General features: G+C 41.2%; 1 protein-coding gene across 3 annotated transcripts in view; it reads left to right on the top strand.

Annotated features, from left to right (window-relative positions):
* The first annotated feature begins 277 nt into the window (after positions 1 to 277).
* CCNY (cyclin Y) overlaps positions 278 to 13727 on the top strand; it is a 115618-nt gene continuing 102168 nt past the window's right edge. For 2 of the 3 annotated variants that reach the window (XM_019508189.1, XM_019508188.1), the window contains exons 1-2: positions 278 to 352; positions 5911 to 5945. In XM_019508189.1, coding sequence (XP_019363734.1) covers positions 286 to 352; positions 5911 to 5945 — 102 coding nt within the window. In that variant the 5' untranslated portion in view covers positions 278 to 285. The remainder of the gene's footprint in view (positions 353 to 5910; positions 5946 to 13727) is intronic. The other variant, XM_019508190.1, reaches the window with a different exon arrangement.

Below are 13727 nucleotides of genomic sequence, written 5' to 3'. Positions count from 1 at the left end.
CCAGGTGGTCGAGCACCCGCAGCCCCCTCACCAGGTCATCACCCGTGGCCAGCACTAGGTCCAACAAGGCGTCTCCCCTGGTGGGGCTGTGCACTATTGCATGAGTCAGGGCTGTATGTCCTAAAGCGTACGTTTTAAAGGGTCCTAAACATCATCTATTTAAGCAATTCCTATAAAATAGATCAGTCTTTCAGCTTCATTAAAAGGAATAATAAAAATTGCTTATGCCACTGGGTAGTTTGTAAGCTATGTAACATACTTTGTTCTTCCCTTCCAGATTTGAACATGGAGTTCAACCCATCAGATCACCCACGGGCCAGCACAATATTCCTCAGTAAATCTCAAACAGATGGTAAGTTGCTGTATTTATTATAAGATTCACTCTTAAAACTGTTTCTAAGCCCTTAGCTGGAATGCATGTGGTAGTCTCTTTTGAATGGTTTATTTTACATTTCTTTTTTCTTTTTTGGGATATCATCTATAACAGACAAATCTAATCATCTAGAATAATTACACTAATGCACACAGCCACCTGTAGTGCAAACCAAAGACTTGGATCTAAAGTTTTGTTTTTCTTTGGTGTGCTCTACAAGAGTGAGGTACTCTAATGGCAGCTTGGTTTCTTTTAGATCTAATAGGTCAGTCCCTAATTTGAGTAAATGGAGATATTCGCATGATCAGGGGGCAGCAGGGAAGGCACTATGAGGCGAGGCTACGGGACCTGAACCTGTTCAGCCTCCACAAGAGAAGGCTGAGGGGGGATATAGTGGCCTGCTACAAACTTGTCAGGGGGGATCAGCAGGCATTGGGGAAGTCCCTGTTCCCCTGAGCACTGCCTGGAGTGACCAGGAATAACAGTCACAAGCTGGCAGAGGGTAGATTTAGGCTAGATACCAGGAGGCGCTACTTCACGGTCAGGGCAGCTAGGATCTGGATCTCCAAGAGAAGCGGTGCTGGCTCCTACCCTGGGGGTCTTTAAGACAAGGCTTGACAATCACCTTGCTGGGGTTGTTTGACCCCAGTACTCTTTCCTGCCATGGCAGGGGGTTGGACTAGATGATCTACTCGGGTCTCTTCTGACCCTAGAAACTATGTTACTCACACTGTCAGTATTTGGGGAGCAAATCCCTGGGCACAGTACCAGCTACTCCACTGACCTCCAGAAGTGGAAGTAGCCACCCACACAGCTCCCAGTTTCAGGTGATATAGTTACTTTAGCCCACCAGCAGCACTGCACTAATTAGCCCTGCTTGGAAGCAAACCTAACTGGCCCAGGTGTAGTATTTTGTGGTCACAGCTTTACTCACTCTGGTTCATGAGGTCATGCATGGCCTGTACTGGTCTTTTGAGCAGGAAGCAGTAGTTATATTTATTTGGTACCAGGCAGTATCATACTTTATCTGTTGATGCAGAAAGGCTCTAGAAGAGGGAAGGGGGGTATCTTGGACAAAATCTACCCCAAATTATAAAATATTAGTTGTTAAAATATTTATTACAAATATTAAAAAAAAGTTAAAGAAACTCTCTAATAAACTACGGTTCTCACCTGGTGCAAGGTTTTATATGGTCAGGCCTGTATGCTCTTTAAGGTCTTTGAATTATCATCTGTTCGATGTTTTGTAACAGTCACAAGTGCTGAAACGTGTTATGAAGGAAGTATCCAGCCTCTCTAAACTGAACCCAGCTTCATCATGCTGCTGGGTAGACTTTTTACACAGGTTCATATGAGTTAATTTCATGGGTTAGCGAGATTTCACATTGTCCTTTTACTTTATGGAATGTTTTTATTCAGTGATAAAGGTAACTAGAGCCTGTTTGTTTAGAGAGCCTCCTTGATGTAATTAGCAGCGTGGAAGTGACTTTCAGTCGTCAGCATCGGGCTTGTATCATATTAGTATTCTGACAGACAAAGACGTGAATAATAGATGCAAGCTGCGTTGTTTGTTGTTCAGACTTTCCGAGCAAATTATACTTTACTTGGGTCTTATGTAGCTGGGGGCATCTTAATATTTTCAGATACCCTAGAGGTGACACTGTTTTTAGTCTCTTTTTCCCAGTTGCTTGTTTAACATAGCCCTTCAGCAAAGATGCATTTAGCTCCTAGCCCTTTGCTGCCTGAAGACATTTGGAGGGGGAAGAAAAAGTGAAAGGGGTTTGCCAGAAAGGGTAGAGAGTTACTCTGACCTGGGTCTGTAGCACCTGTATAGATTGGGCACTTCGGCAGGGCTTTTTGGTAGTCTTCTTTAAAAGCTGATTCAACTGGCTATTAGTTAAACGACCAACGAAGCCCCACTAACGTGTCCAATTGATATAGATGTTGGGTGAGCTGAGTCCAGCTAATGTGCTGCTTCTTCTGGGCATGAGCTGGGTTCAGTGCGGGAGTGTGCAGAGTTTAAAGGAAAGCACCGTTTTGGGGGGCTTTAAGTCCGCAGGCAGCCTGTGCGCATACATCTATGCACCGTGAAGGCGCAAAAGGACTTGAGCTGTGAGATTGTAGCTGTAACTCAAAGGTATCATAGTACAGTGGACTGAGTGAAGAACAGGAGCCAGGGCTTTGACTGTCATATCGACTTGCTCAGCCCCTTTTCCACCCAGTTTGGTAATCTTTAAAATGGGGATGCTAATTCTTAATGTAAATCACCATAGTGTTGGGAGGCTTACATGGTTTGTCCCATGTAAACGACTGTATAAATGCTAAGTGTTGTGAACTCGTTGAAAAATAATGAAACTTTGACCAAAAAATGGTCAAAGCAATTGCCTGGCTCCAATTACTATAATTAATGCTTATTACATAATATCATTAGCTATTTGTAATATGGATGTTAACCTTTCAAAAGTTATGCCAGCTTTTTCTTTAAAAGAGAATAAACTATTTTTTTCCAACCTAGCTAAACTTACCCACTACTTGTCTTGATGTTGATTTAAAAACTAAGGGTAATTTTACATGCAGATACAACAGAAAAGCTGTTTTTGCAAACATCTACTACTAGATGCAATGCCAGGAACAATCGCATTGTATTGGAGAACCCCACAGTAGTAAGCAGTATGCCTGTTCGTATATCAGACCCATTGTGTAAGTAGGCGAGTTGCATAGAACACAAAATATTCAGGCGTGTCCCATAACACCAAATAGTGTCATTCATGCTATGTAAAGGAAGATAAGATTATTTTGGTTACTTATGTCCTGATGTGATGTGGTAGTCTTCACTGACTTTCTTAAGGCTTAATAAAAGCTCATAGAATCCCTGCTTATATAAAGTAACTTTTTTAAAAGTCTTCCTTTTTTAAAGGAACTGCTCATGATGTTAATCATGGTATTGAAAACACTCGCTTTCATATATTTTTAAGATTATTTTACTACTTTCATATTAAAGCATAATGCTGATTTTGCTTTGTGCTCGCCTGGGAATAGGGCAGTGCTTTTGTCTGTAATGGAAGGTTCTGTGTACTGTTTAATGTGTAGGTTGTGGTTAAATAAGGGTTTTCAAAGCCAACAATCGCAGTGAAGTAATTTTCCCTCTGTAACGAGGATGAGACTTGATTTCTATTTCATTGTGGTAGGAATAGCCCTTTCCATTAGTTGGGGTACAGCTGCCTGCCTTCTCCATTTTATATATTAGGTCCTTACAAGCTAAATTTAGCAGGCTTGGGATAGTAATTGAGTTCAGAAGAACATTTGGAAATTCCTATTTATGGGATGGGCAGAAATAAAGCAGCCCTCCAGATCATGACTAGTAATTCCCCTGCTTCTCTAGGAAGGGGCATCTAAATTATTTAGGTGTTCTCAAAACATGAGAGGTTTTGATTGATGTGTAATTATTAAGCCTTTTATCCTGTGAAGTCTGCCATTAGAACTGCCTGTACACATTGCACAAAGGGGTACTAAGAGAGCAGAATAATAAAGAAAAAACATCATGTTTCCTCCTCATGTTACTACTGGAAAATGCATTCCTCCTACTGTAATAAAAATGCAACTTGAACAATTCAGAAGTGCTTGCAAAAATGGGAACAGGTCATTTGGCTTTAAAATCAAGAAAATTAAGAAATTCTGGTAGCTATCCCATCCATTTGTATCTTCCCAGGAAACAAGTTACAAAGAAGTAAAAAAGAAAATATAAGAGGGACTTAGTATCTGATCTTCTAAACTGTGGCACTTGGTCTGTTCAACTTCAGCTGATCTCAAAATCATTCGTGGAAGCTAAACACAGTATTTGTAGCCCAGAGACCAAGTGATAGTAGATTATAATGAAACCAAATTATACTGGGGCCAAGGGCACTTATGCTGTGTAAGAGGACCAAGTGTTCTCTTCTCTATTAGAGCCAATAGTGAAGAATCACCTTTGTGTAGGCTTGGAAAACTGGAAGGAAGTGTCTTTGGTATCTCTTTTATACCAGGTGTCTCTATCCCTACAGGGAGAGGGGGTGGTTGTGGGAAGAATAGGGAGCAGAGGTGAACAGTAGCAAGATAACAAATTTGCTAGGCCTGACCTTCCATTGTCATAAATTTCCTTGCACTAAGGCTGGGCTAGCCATCATTGGCATCTGCCAGCCAGCTCCACTGGGGCTTATAACCCTTGAAATTTTCTTACCTTTTGGAAAAAGATTGAGGGAGGAAAAGATGAACCTTTGTCTTGCAAGGAATGAGGAATCTACAGTTTGATGATTGATGGTGGAGTGAAGGGGCTGTTTATATACCAAGAGTGGAAAGAAGGTAAAAGGCATGGAATGAATTAGCCATTAGGGCTGTCCTAACCCTGCTAACCAGGGAACTGTATGCTGGTAGGAACATGGAGCGATTTGAAGGGTGAAGAAAAAAACCAGCAGCAACAAATCAGCAGACAAAATGAGAGAGAGAGGGTGATGAATAGCCTATTTAAAAAAACTGGAAGGCTGTAGTGAAGGCAAAGGGTATGTTTGTACAATATTGTCCCTGACTCATTGCATGTCAGTGCCTACAGTATGATTGTGATCATGCCTGTACTGTCAGCTATCTATGAAACGAAAAGAAATAATAAAAACTTTAAATTTTTCTCTCACACAAGAAATACATGGCAGATGCTAGTCCTGTCACTTAATGTACTTTTGGAAAGCTGAGTCAGTGATGGGCACAGTATAAGGAATAGAAATGAATAGGGGAAGTACACCCAAGTGCAGTTAACCAAGGCTTGGAGTCGCTGCTACTTTCATCTTTCAGTTTGGCCCATGTATAAAGTTGTTGGTCTGGAGGCAGCCAAATGCAGTGGTATTGTCATTGTGGAACAGTGTGTTGCAGACTGCCTAAGGGAGACTATTATTAACAATTAAAATTGGGTATATTTAATCAGCTGTGACAAGTGCTTATCTAACAGTTAAAGGGTTTCCCCCCTCTATCTTTAAGTGTTTAAGCTACTGTAGCTCAGACTGCAACCCTTGCCAAAACGGTGAGTAAGTAGTATTGTGATATTGGGTAGTACTCCTACAGTAGTCAAGTGTGTAACTGCTCAGCATAAGTAACAGCTGCAGGATTACGTTCACTCATTTTAGGAGGGGGAGAGCCAATGCCTGTAGTCTTAAGGCTTGCCTACACAACGAAGTTAATGACCAGTATGGTAGTCTGCTCTAACTCACTATATGGACAGTCTTTTATAATTCACTCAGTGCAAGGTAGCTTTAGTGGAGTAATTTACCACCCAGTAACTTCCCCATGGTGACAAGTCCTTACTGAAATAGCCAAATAAATAAATAGCTTTAATTAGACACCATAATGGAGAATACCTTTAAGTGTATAGGTATATGTGTTTCTTTCTGTTCATGTACTTAGTGTGTTAATGATGATGCACATAGATATCCTCCTCTACTTTTTTGATTATAATGGAGAAAAAAGAAAATTCAGCCATATAATATTTCTGTTACATTTTTATGTTTTTGCAGTGAGAGAGAAACGCAAGAGTCTCTATATAAACCACGTAAGTGAAAACATCTCCCTGTGGTGTATTTTTGTTGTTGTCTGTATTGCAGTGTTAAGAATCATTGCAAATAAATCCCTTATCAGTTATGACACCTGAGGGTTGGCTGTCTGCATCAGGATCTAAAAGCATTGGTCTCTGTTTCTTGATAGGAATCCATTAGCTTGATGGAAACCTGTATATGGTGTATAACTAGCAGGGTTGAAGAGCCATACCACTTTAGCATGATTTCCAAAATTATTTCAGAAACTGATATTACTGATAAATTCACAACATAAGAATGTGTTTTCCATGTGCATTTTGTTTGAAGTGGAGAGTATACAGAGAAACAGTTAGTTATGCAAAAGGCTGAAAGATCCTGACTGATGCATAGCATACATATATAAAGTTAGGTAAAAGTAGAAGGCATTATATGTGTGTGTGTGTGTGTGTGTGTGTGTGTGTGTGTCTGTGTATCCTTCACAATTCTTTAGTTCATTTACTTTGAAATGACTGTATGCTCAAGAGCAAAACTCCAGGGACCTTTACTAGATACGGGATTTCTCTCTCCTTAGGTGTTGCTTGTTTTTGCTAATCTCAGGTGCTCATGAATTGGGTCCCAACATCATAAGGTTTTTAAAACTTTTTTTTTTTGTATATACCTTCTGGTTTGGAGTGAACTTGGGCCACATTTTTCATCTTTTCTCTGCCATGAGGAGGGCTAGAAATTAATGGAAGGAAGAGAAAGCAAGCTGAGATACTCATATAATTTTAGGAACTGAGGCTTTGAGGAGACTCGGTATCACACAGCTTCAAATAAAATGATGGGAGTTGTTAACAGTGGCCAACAAATGTTTCTTTTTCTAAAATATGCCATGTCCCATTGTTTAGGTGCATGTCAGAACAGTTTGCGTCGACACTGTAGTCTTAAAATGTTTTGCAAAGTTGAAGTATTAGGTGGCTGAATATTTGCCAACCTGTGTTGAATAGCTGATGCTGACTGCATTAGCACAAAACTTTTGTTGCTGTTGAGGGCCGCAGTGTCCCCATTTCAGTACAGTTGTCCCTGATGTTGTGACGATCCATCATATGCCTTGGGGTAACCACTGCAATGGCCTGTTTCTGCCCAGAGTAGCATAAATGGGCTGTGGGAGAATTCCCTTTGCAAAGGAAGTGAGGAGGACTGCTGCAGACTCTCTCTTGTCCTCTATTGCAAGCTGTGACATAAGGTATTTGAGGGGCAAGGCTGAGGCCAAAAAGGGCACTTCAAGGCCTTGGTTGTATACAGTGCTGTCCAGATTTTTGGCAGCGCTGCTGCCTGATCATCTAGGCTCTTGTAGTCATGATGGGAACCACTTTTGGCTTATGGAGCAGCTCTGAAAGGAATGTATAAAATTGGCTTAAAGCCAAAGCAGTCCTCTCTTCTCGTGGTGTATGAGTCACTTTGTCTCGTAGGGAAGTGGCACAAAATCTCACCAACTGTTGTGACTTAATAGCTAAAACAGAGCCGTGTTGAAGCTTTGGTTCCTTCCCCAAACCCACAAATTTTGTCTGGCTGTAATGAGTATTTACATCTATTTTAATGCTTTTTCTTTGTTTCTTGTTAACTATTTTATATGCCAAAGAAAAATAAATACATCTTAATATCAGATTTTTCCAAAGCATAGGTGCTGACTTTTTTTTTTTTTTTTGCTGGTGGGTGCTTGCAGATGTAAAAAACAAAAAAAAAATGCTGGAGCTTTGCTTTAAACTCCTGTTCTGAGCCCCACATATGCTCAGAAGAGGCAGCGTGTTACTTCAACCTGGCTCTGCAGCGTCCGTATAAATTGAGCGCTTTAGTGGGTCTTTTTGGCACTTTTATCTAATAGCCGATTGAATCAGCTTTAGCTAAAAGCACCACTGAAGCACCTTATTGTTACAGATGCTGCACAACCAGGTTGAAGTAATGCGCTGCTGCTTCTAGTAAACCTTTTTTTAAAATGCCTGAACACCTGCTAATTTTTTTTTCAGTGATTGCTTAAGCCCCAGAGCACCCGCAAAGTTGACACCTATGTTTCAAAGCACTTAACTGATCTGATTCCATGTTCTAGTAGCATTTTATGATAGAATTATGATTAGTGAATGTTGAACCATCTCATCAATATGGAATTATGCAGCAAGGTTGAAAGAACATCATGTTAACTAATGCAAATGGTCTTATTTCCATAGGGCAGGGCTCCCTGCAACCTGAAAGGTTTGTTGCATTACTCTGTAATTCCCTTGGGAGTCTGAAGGGCAAGGCTTGAAACCTGTTGCTTTATGTAGAGCCTTGGGCCTCCCCACCCAGTTCTGGACCCTGGACTGCCCTGTCTGGATGCTGATAATTAGCTGATTGTTGGCATCTGGATGGGGCAGCCCTGGTCTGGGACACATGCCACACATGGTTTATCATGCCATACAAACCAGCCACAAAACATTATACACTTCGGGTGTGTGTACATGTCACTGTACAGTGCCATTGGTTGCTGTACGGTGCCAAAGCAAGGCACAGTATGGGTGGTTACTGCACTGTGCGTGGTGCATGGATAGATTTTGCTACTGTTGCCATAGTAGCGTGCTATACCTGGGGAACGCACAGCTATGGTGATTATAGCCGGCGATTTAGGGATGTGTGAAGTGGGCCATATTTGATTTGGATTCGGCCTGACTCGGGGAGCAGGTGATTCGATTCGTTGATTTGGATCACTGTCCCGATTTTTGATTCGGCTGAATCGGATCCTGAAGATTCAATTCTGATTTGGAGAATCAGTGACTCAGCCATAGATACAGCTTTAAATGTTTTTTTCTACATGCCTCAAGGTACCAGATGTGGCTCGTGAACACTGAGATGGTGGGATGGATGGAGCATGCCACAGCAGTGTGGGGCCCCCTGTGTGCTTGGCAGCAGACCCAGAAGTGGACCATAAGTACTTCTGGTCCACTTCTGGGTCTGCTGCCAAGCACATGGGGGGACCCCCCCTGCGCCTCCCTGGCTTGGCAATCAGCTGTGGGAGGGACCCTGGGTGCCCCCAAATCCAGGAGGCACCAGTTGCTGAGCCAGGGGTGGGAGGAGGGGTCCTCCACGTGCTCTGTGGTGGACCTGGAAGTGGACTGGAAGTACTTCTGGGTCTGCTGGGGAGCGTGCGGGGAGTCTCCCCTGCACACCCCCCAGCTCAGTGATTGGCCACGGGGGACCTTGGGTGCCCCCCTCCAGACCCAGGAGGCATCAGTCACCAAGCTGGAGGGGGTATGGGGGGCCCCCCAGCACGCTCCCTGGCTGACCTGGAATTGGACCAAACTTGGGATCCACTGCTGAGCATGCTGGAGACCCCCCTGTGCTCTTGTGGGACACTCCATCCACCCCAGCATCTCAGCATTCACGAGCTGCCTGGTACCTGGAGGTATATAGAAAAAACATAAAGCTGTGTCTCTCCAAATTGATTCAAAGGGTTCTGAATCGATTTGAAGAGATTAAAGGGTCTCTGATTTGATTCGGATTCAGCTGCTGAATTGGGCTGAATTGAATGTGACCGGAGCTCTGCACAGCCCTACTGGCTGTAGACGCATGTGATTGCTGTGTTGCCTTAGCATGTCACTATATGCTTTAGAAACAGCTAGGAATGAGTTCAAAAAGTTATGTTCTGCCTGAAGAAGACCTTTCTTCTGCTAGTTTAAAACCTTTTTCCTAATAAATTCCTTGTATATCCCTTATTTTTGGTATTGTGAGAGATTGTAGATAGTAAATCCCTATTTACTTTCTCCATACCATTATTTTATAGACCTCTATCAAACCTGTTTCAGTCACCTATTGTTTACCTGTTCAGTCTCTTTTTGCACAGAAGCCCTTTCATGCCCTGGATCATCCCTCTGTGTACCTCCTCTAGATATATTTATCATCTCCTTTTGTTGGTGCAGAGGCCAGAACTGCACACAGCATTGAAGCGATGGGCATAGACAGTTTTATACAGTGGCATAGTGATATTTTCTGTTTTCAGTTCTTGTAGTAATTTCTAGGATTCTAGCTTTTGTCTCTTACAGCTACTGAGCACTGAGATGTTTTCAGACAACTATGTACAATAACATCAAGCTCTTCTTTACTTTAGATGTTAGCACTCAGAAAGCCCATCATTGTGGGGGGGAAAAGAAGAAAAGAAAAAGACTATTCAATTGAAGTGACACTTTGCGCTCCTGTTTTATTAATGGTTTTTTAGATCAGACATCCTTCAGAAGGAGTAATTCAGCCCAGTAATGTACATAGTGCTCCATGGGTCACTTGCCCGTTTCACTTTGACTAAGAGGTGAAGTAGAGGATAAAAGTTATGTAGTAAAATTTAAGCAATACCTCTACTGCATATATTATTAAATAGCAACATTTTTGGTTAATTGTATCTCTTCAGTTCTTACTCTCCTTGAGGTATTCTAATATCCATCTTCTAACTGTTTTCCAAATCCCTGGTATAAATTGCAAGTCTGAAGTGATTTTCCTGACAACTATTCTGAAAACCCCCCTCTCTTTTTCCCTCCTCAGACTACGCATATGAACTGGTAACCAGCCTTTAGCTAAGATATTTATGTTGTTAAAAACATGAAGACCATGCAGCCCACATTTTTCAAAAGCAGTCTCTGTTTGGGGGTTTTGCTGTTTCTGTAATCCAAATGTTTGAAATTTAGGACTTGATTGCCGTGTCCCCCCCTGTGCTAAGTAACCATACATAGCCCCCCCTCAGCTCCTCTAAGCATTTAGGTTTTATATTTGCCAAATTGGGCACTGCAGTTTGGAAGCCGCTTTTGAAAAAGTTGCCCTGTACCTCTAAATGTAACTGCTTGCTGTGCCTCAGAATTTAAGGCCAAAAAGGGCAATTGTAATGATCTAGTTCATGCTATTTTCTTTGCAGTGAGTAGAGGTAAATAAGCTAAGGATACAACAGCTGTTTGTGGTAAGTTAGAGAGCATTTAATACAACAGATGTTTTGTTATGTTGTACTTGTTACTTCATTTCTCTGGCATCATTCTCATCTCTCCAGATGTGTTAAGAAACATTCCTAGGAGGAGCTGCTGTTATACATCATAGCAAGCAACTAATCTTCCTTACTGACATATGTCCAGTTCCCACATCTGCCATAGGACATGCTTTCTATACGCCTGGTTTGTCGTCTTTCTATAAAGGCTGTGTGCCATAATGCAGACTCCTCTCTTTTGCAGTTTTTACGTAAGGCCATTGTTTCTTTTTTAAATTTCTACATATATTGGCTTTTCTCTTACGGGGAAAAAACTGGGAAGGTCAGAAGATATATTTTTGTTCTTTATATGGGTATTGGAGTGGTGTGATCCAGCACACGGAGTTGAACAACTTGCAAGGGTTCAGGTATGTTGAGCAGGCTATAGTCAGCAAGAGAAATCTAGAGAAATGTTGTTTACCTCACAATTTTTCCAGTTCTTTATAATAAAATATTGGTTTAGAGACTCAATGTATTTTTTATCTTTAGTACTGCGTAGGTATTTGAATCTCTTTTGCCATCATTTCTTGTGGTCTTTGGCAGTTTCCTGAATTAATTTTCTTGCACTTAGAAAAATAGCTATCAAATTGTCAATTTTGCTGCTTGTATTCCAGTTTGTTATCTTTCCACTTGAAATGTGTCTTGTCAGCATGGCCACATTTGTTTTTTCTTATTTGCAAGTGTTCTCTCTTAAAGTATTTTCATTGGGTGAATAGATTCCTTTTTCCTATAGAAAAGTTGTAAGTTTAGAATTGCTTTAGTTTACTGAGCTTTGTCTGGTGTTTAGTAGTTGCTGAGTTACACTGTGAATAGCTGAGCCTGAAAGATTCAGTGTTTCTCTTGAATAAAAGAAATGATTGCTCCAATGTAGTTAGTCTATTGAAAGTTGTTTTTAGGATGGTGTTAAATCCCACAGACTGCTCTACTGCTCACAGAAAGGTAGAGTTTAGAAGAAAGCAGCTATTTTTATCAGGTGTTCAATTTCTTTATGTGAATCCAAATTCCATTTTCCTTGCATAATTAACTGGCAGTTTGGCATTTTTAGTATTTCTTCAGTGTTCACTTTTTTCTTTGAATATGCTCTTTATCTTGACTTAGTAAAGTGGTTCACAGGGTGGAAAAGGTAAGGACAGAGATCAAGCTGCTTTCTCTTCACTGCAGGAGAGATTGCATCAGTATCTGTCTTCAGAAGAAAAGCAAATGGGAAGAACTGTTTTGTTTTGTTGCTTTTTTTTCTCTTTTCAGGAGCTGAATTTTGTGGGAGAAAACTTTCCTTTTTTCTGCCAAGTTTTAAATTAGGATTGTTTTTCCCTTTTTGGAGGTCATGAAATTTTTGTCTTTGGTAACGTAAGTTTTTAGCATCTAATCTTAGGAGCAGCAGCATCCTAAAAATAAACTGCCTTTCCCATAAGGGAATCTTCCTGAAGGAGAACCTGTCCTCAGTGCAAGGCATCCAGACCCGTCTTTTGGCGCACCCTTTGAAACGTATAGTTTAGATCAGTTTTGTGCTTTATAATAGGGTCTAGTAATGATTTTGAAGCATACAGAATCTCTGGAATTGGTTTAAATTCCCAGCAGGCTTATTTAACTTCTCAGCCTTTCCAAGGCAGATGTTCTGAGCTCTTACAGTGTGAGCATCTTTGGCTATAAAAACATCTTTGAATAGCCTGAGTCTTTTCAGGTGCCCAAACCATAATTTCATCTCTTACTTTGTGCTCTGGCTGCTACTCGTCATTCTGGAAATGGCTGCTTTCCAGTGTTGTGATCCTGGAATCTGATCCACCAAGACAGTCTTGCATTCCCACTGAATTGGTCTGATTTGTAAAGGTATTGCTGCATGTATCAGATTGCAGGGTCTTTTGTGGTGGGGCTAGTTGTGTGCTTAAGTACCTTGCAGCTTTGGCTTTGTAGTTTATGTAGCAGTTTGATTCTTTGGGAAGAAAGCCCTGATATAAATACAAAATATTACTGCTGTTAATGATCAGGAATGCCCAAAGTTAGTTTTTATGGAGATAGCTCATAGGAATAAAGCATGCTATTTCATTTAATATTCCTTAGTCAGAGGGAGGAACAAAATGGTTTAGAGGGACATGGAGAAGCCCAAACGTAGTTATTGGTGACCCAAACTGTGGTTGCACTTCTGGGCCTACTCCCAGGTGTGAGCCCCACTTCTGCAAATGAATTTACATCGGGTTCATGGTGCCCTACTTTGGGCACTGCTGCTGTAGAGACTGTTCTTTTCTTTCCTAATTGCTGTGCCAATCTGGAGACTGAATGTCACTTTGATATGAAATGCAAAACTTTGGAATGCATGTGCCAGTGTTAGGATGTAGCAGACGCTTTTGTTTGATTCAGTTTTTCCTAGTAGTAGGTAGCAGGAGAGAGAGAGTCTTTAAAGAAGTTGCTGTGCATTAATTGTTGGGCTGGGAATACAGCAACGCCCCTTGTGCTGTTTCAAACCGTAACCAGTTACATGGTATGTAACCTGATGTCTGCAAAATGGTCTTCATGCTCAAAGACATCTCGAGTTAAACACATTCGTCAACTTGGGTTTGTCATCAACAGTTAAATGAAGTCCTGCATACATTACAGAAACAAATTTATCAACCATTGTTAATTAAGTTTTGTGTTCTGACATGTAGTCTGTTTCAATGGAGCCAACTTATGCTTATAGAGTTGACACAGAATTTTTTTGAACCCAAGCAGAAACCTAGCCTAGAGTACAGCTTTTGAACCTCGGTCAAGGTGTATCAGCTAAATCAACTATGGATGGAGTTGAACCATGTAA

Source organism: Gavialis gangeticus, unplaced genomic scaffold (assembly GCF_001723915.1).
Source record: "Gavialis gangeticus isolate Ggan-Ray unplaced genomic scaffold, GavGan_comp1, whole genome shotgun sequence".
Taxonomy (NCBI): Eukaryota; Metazoa; Chordata; order Crocodylia; family Gavialidae; genus Gavialis; species Gavialis gangeticus.
The sequence above is the reverse complement of the archived record's forward strand: the minus strand, read 5'-3'. Positions and strand labels throughout refer to the sequence as shown.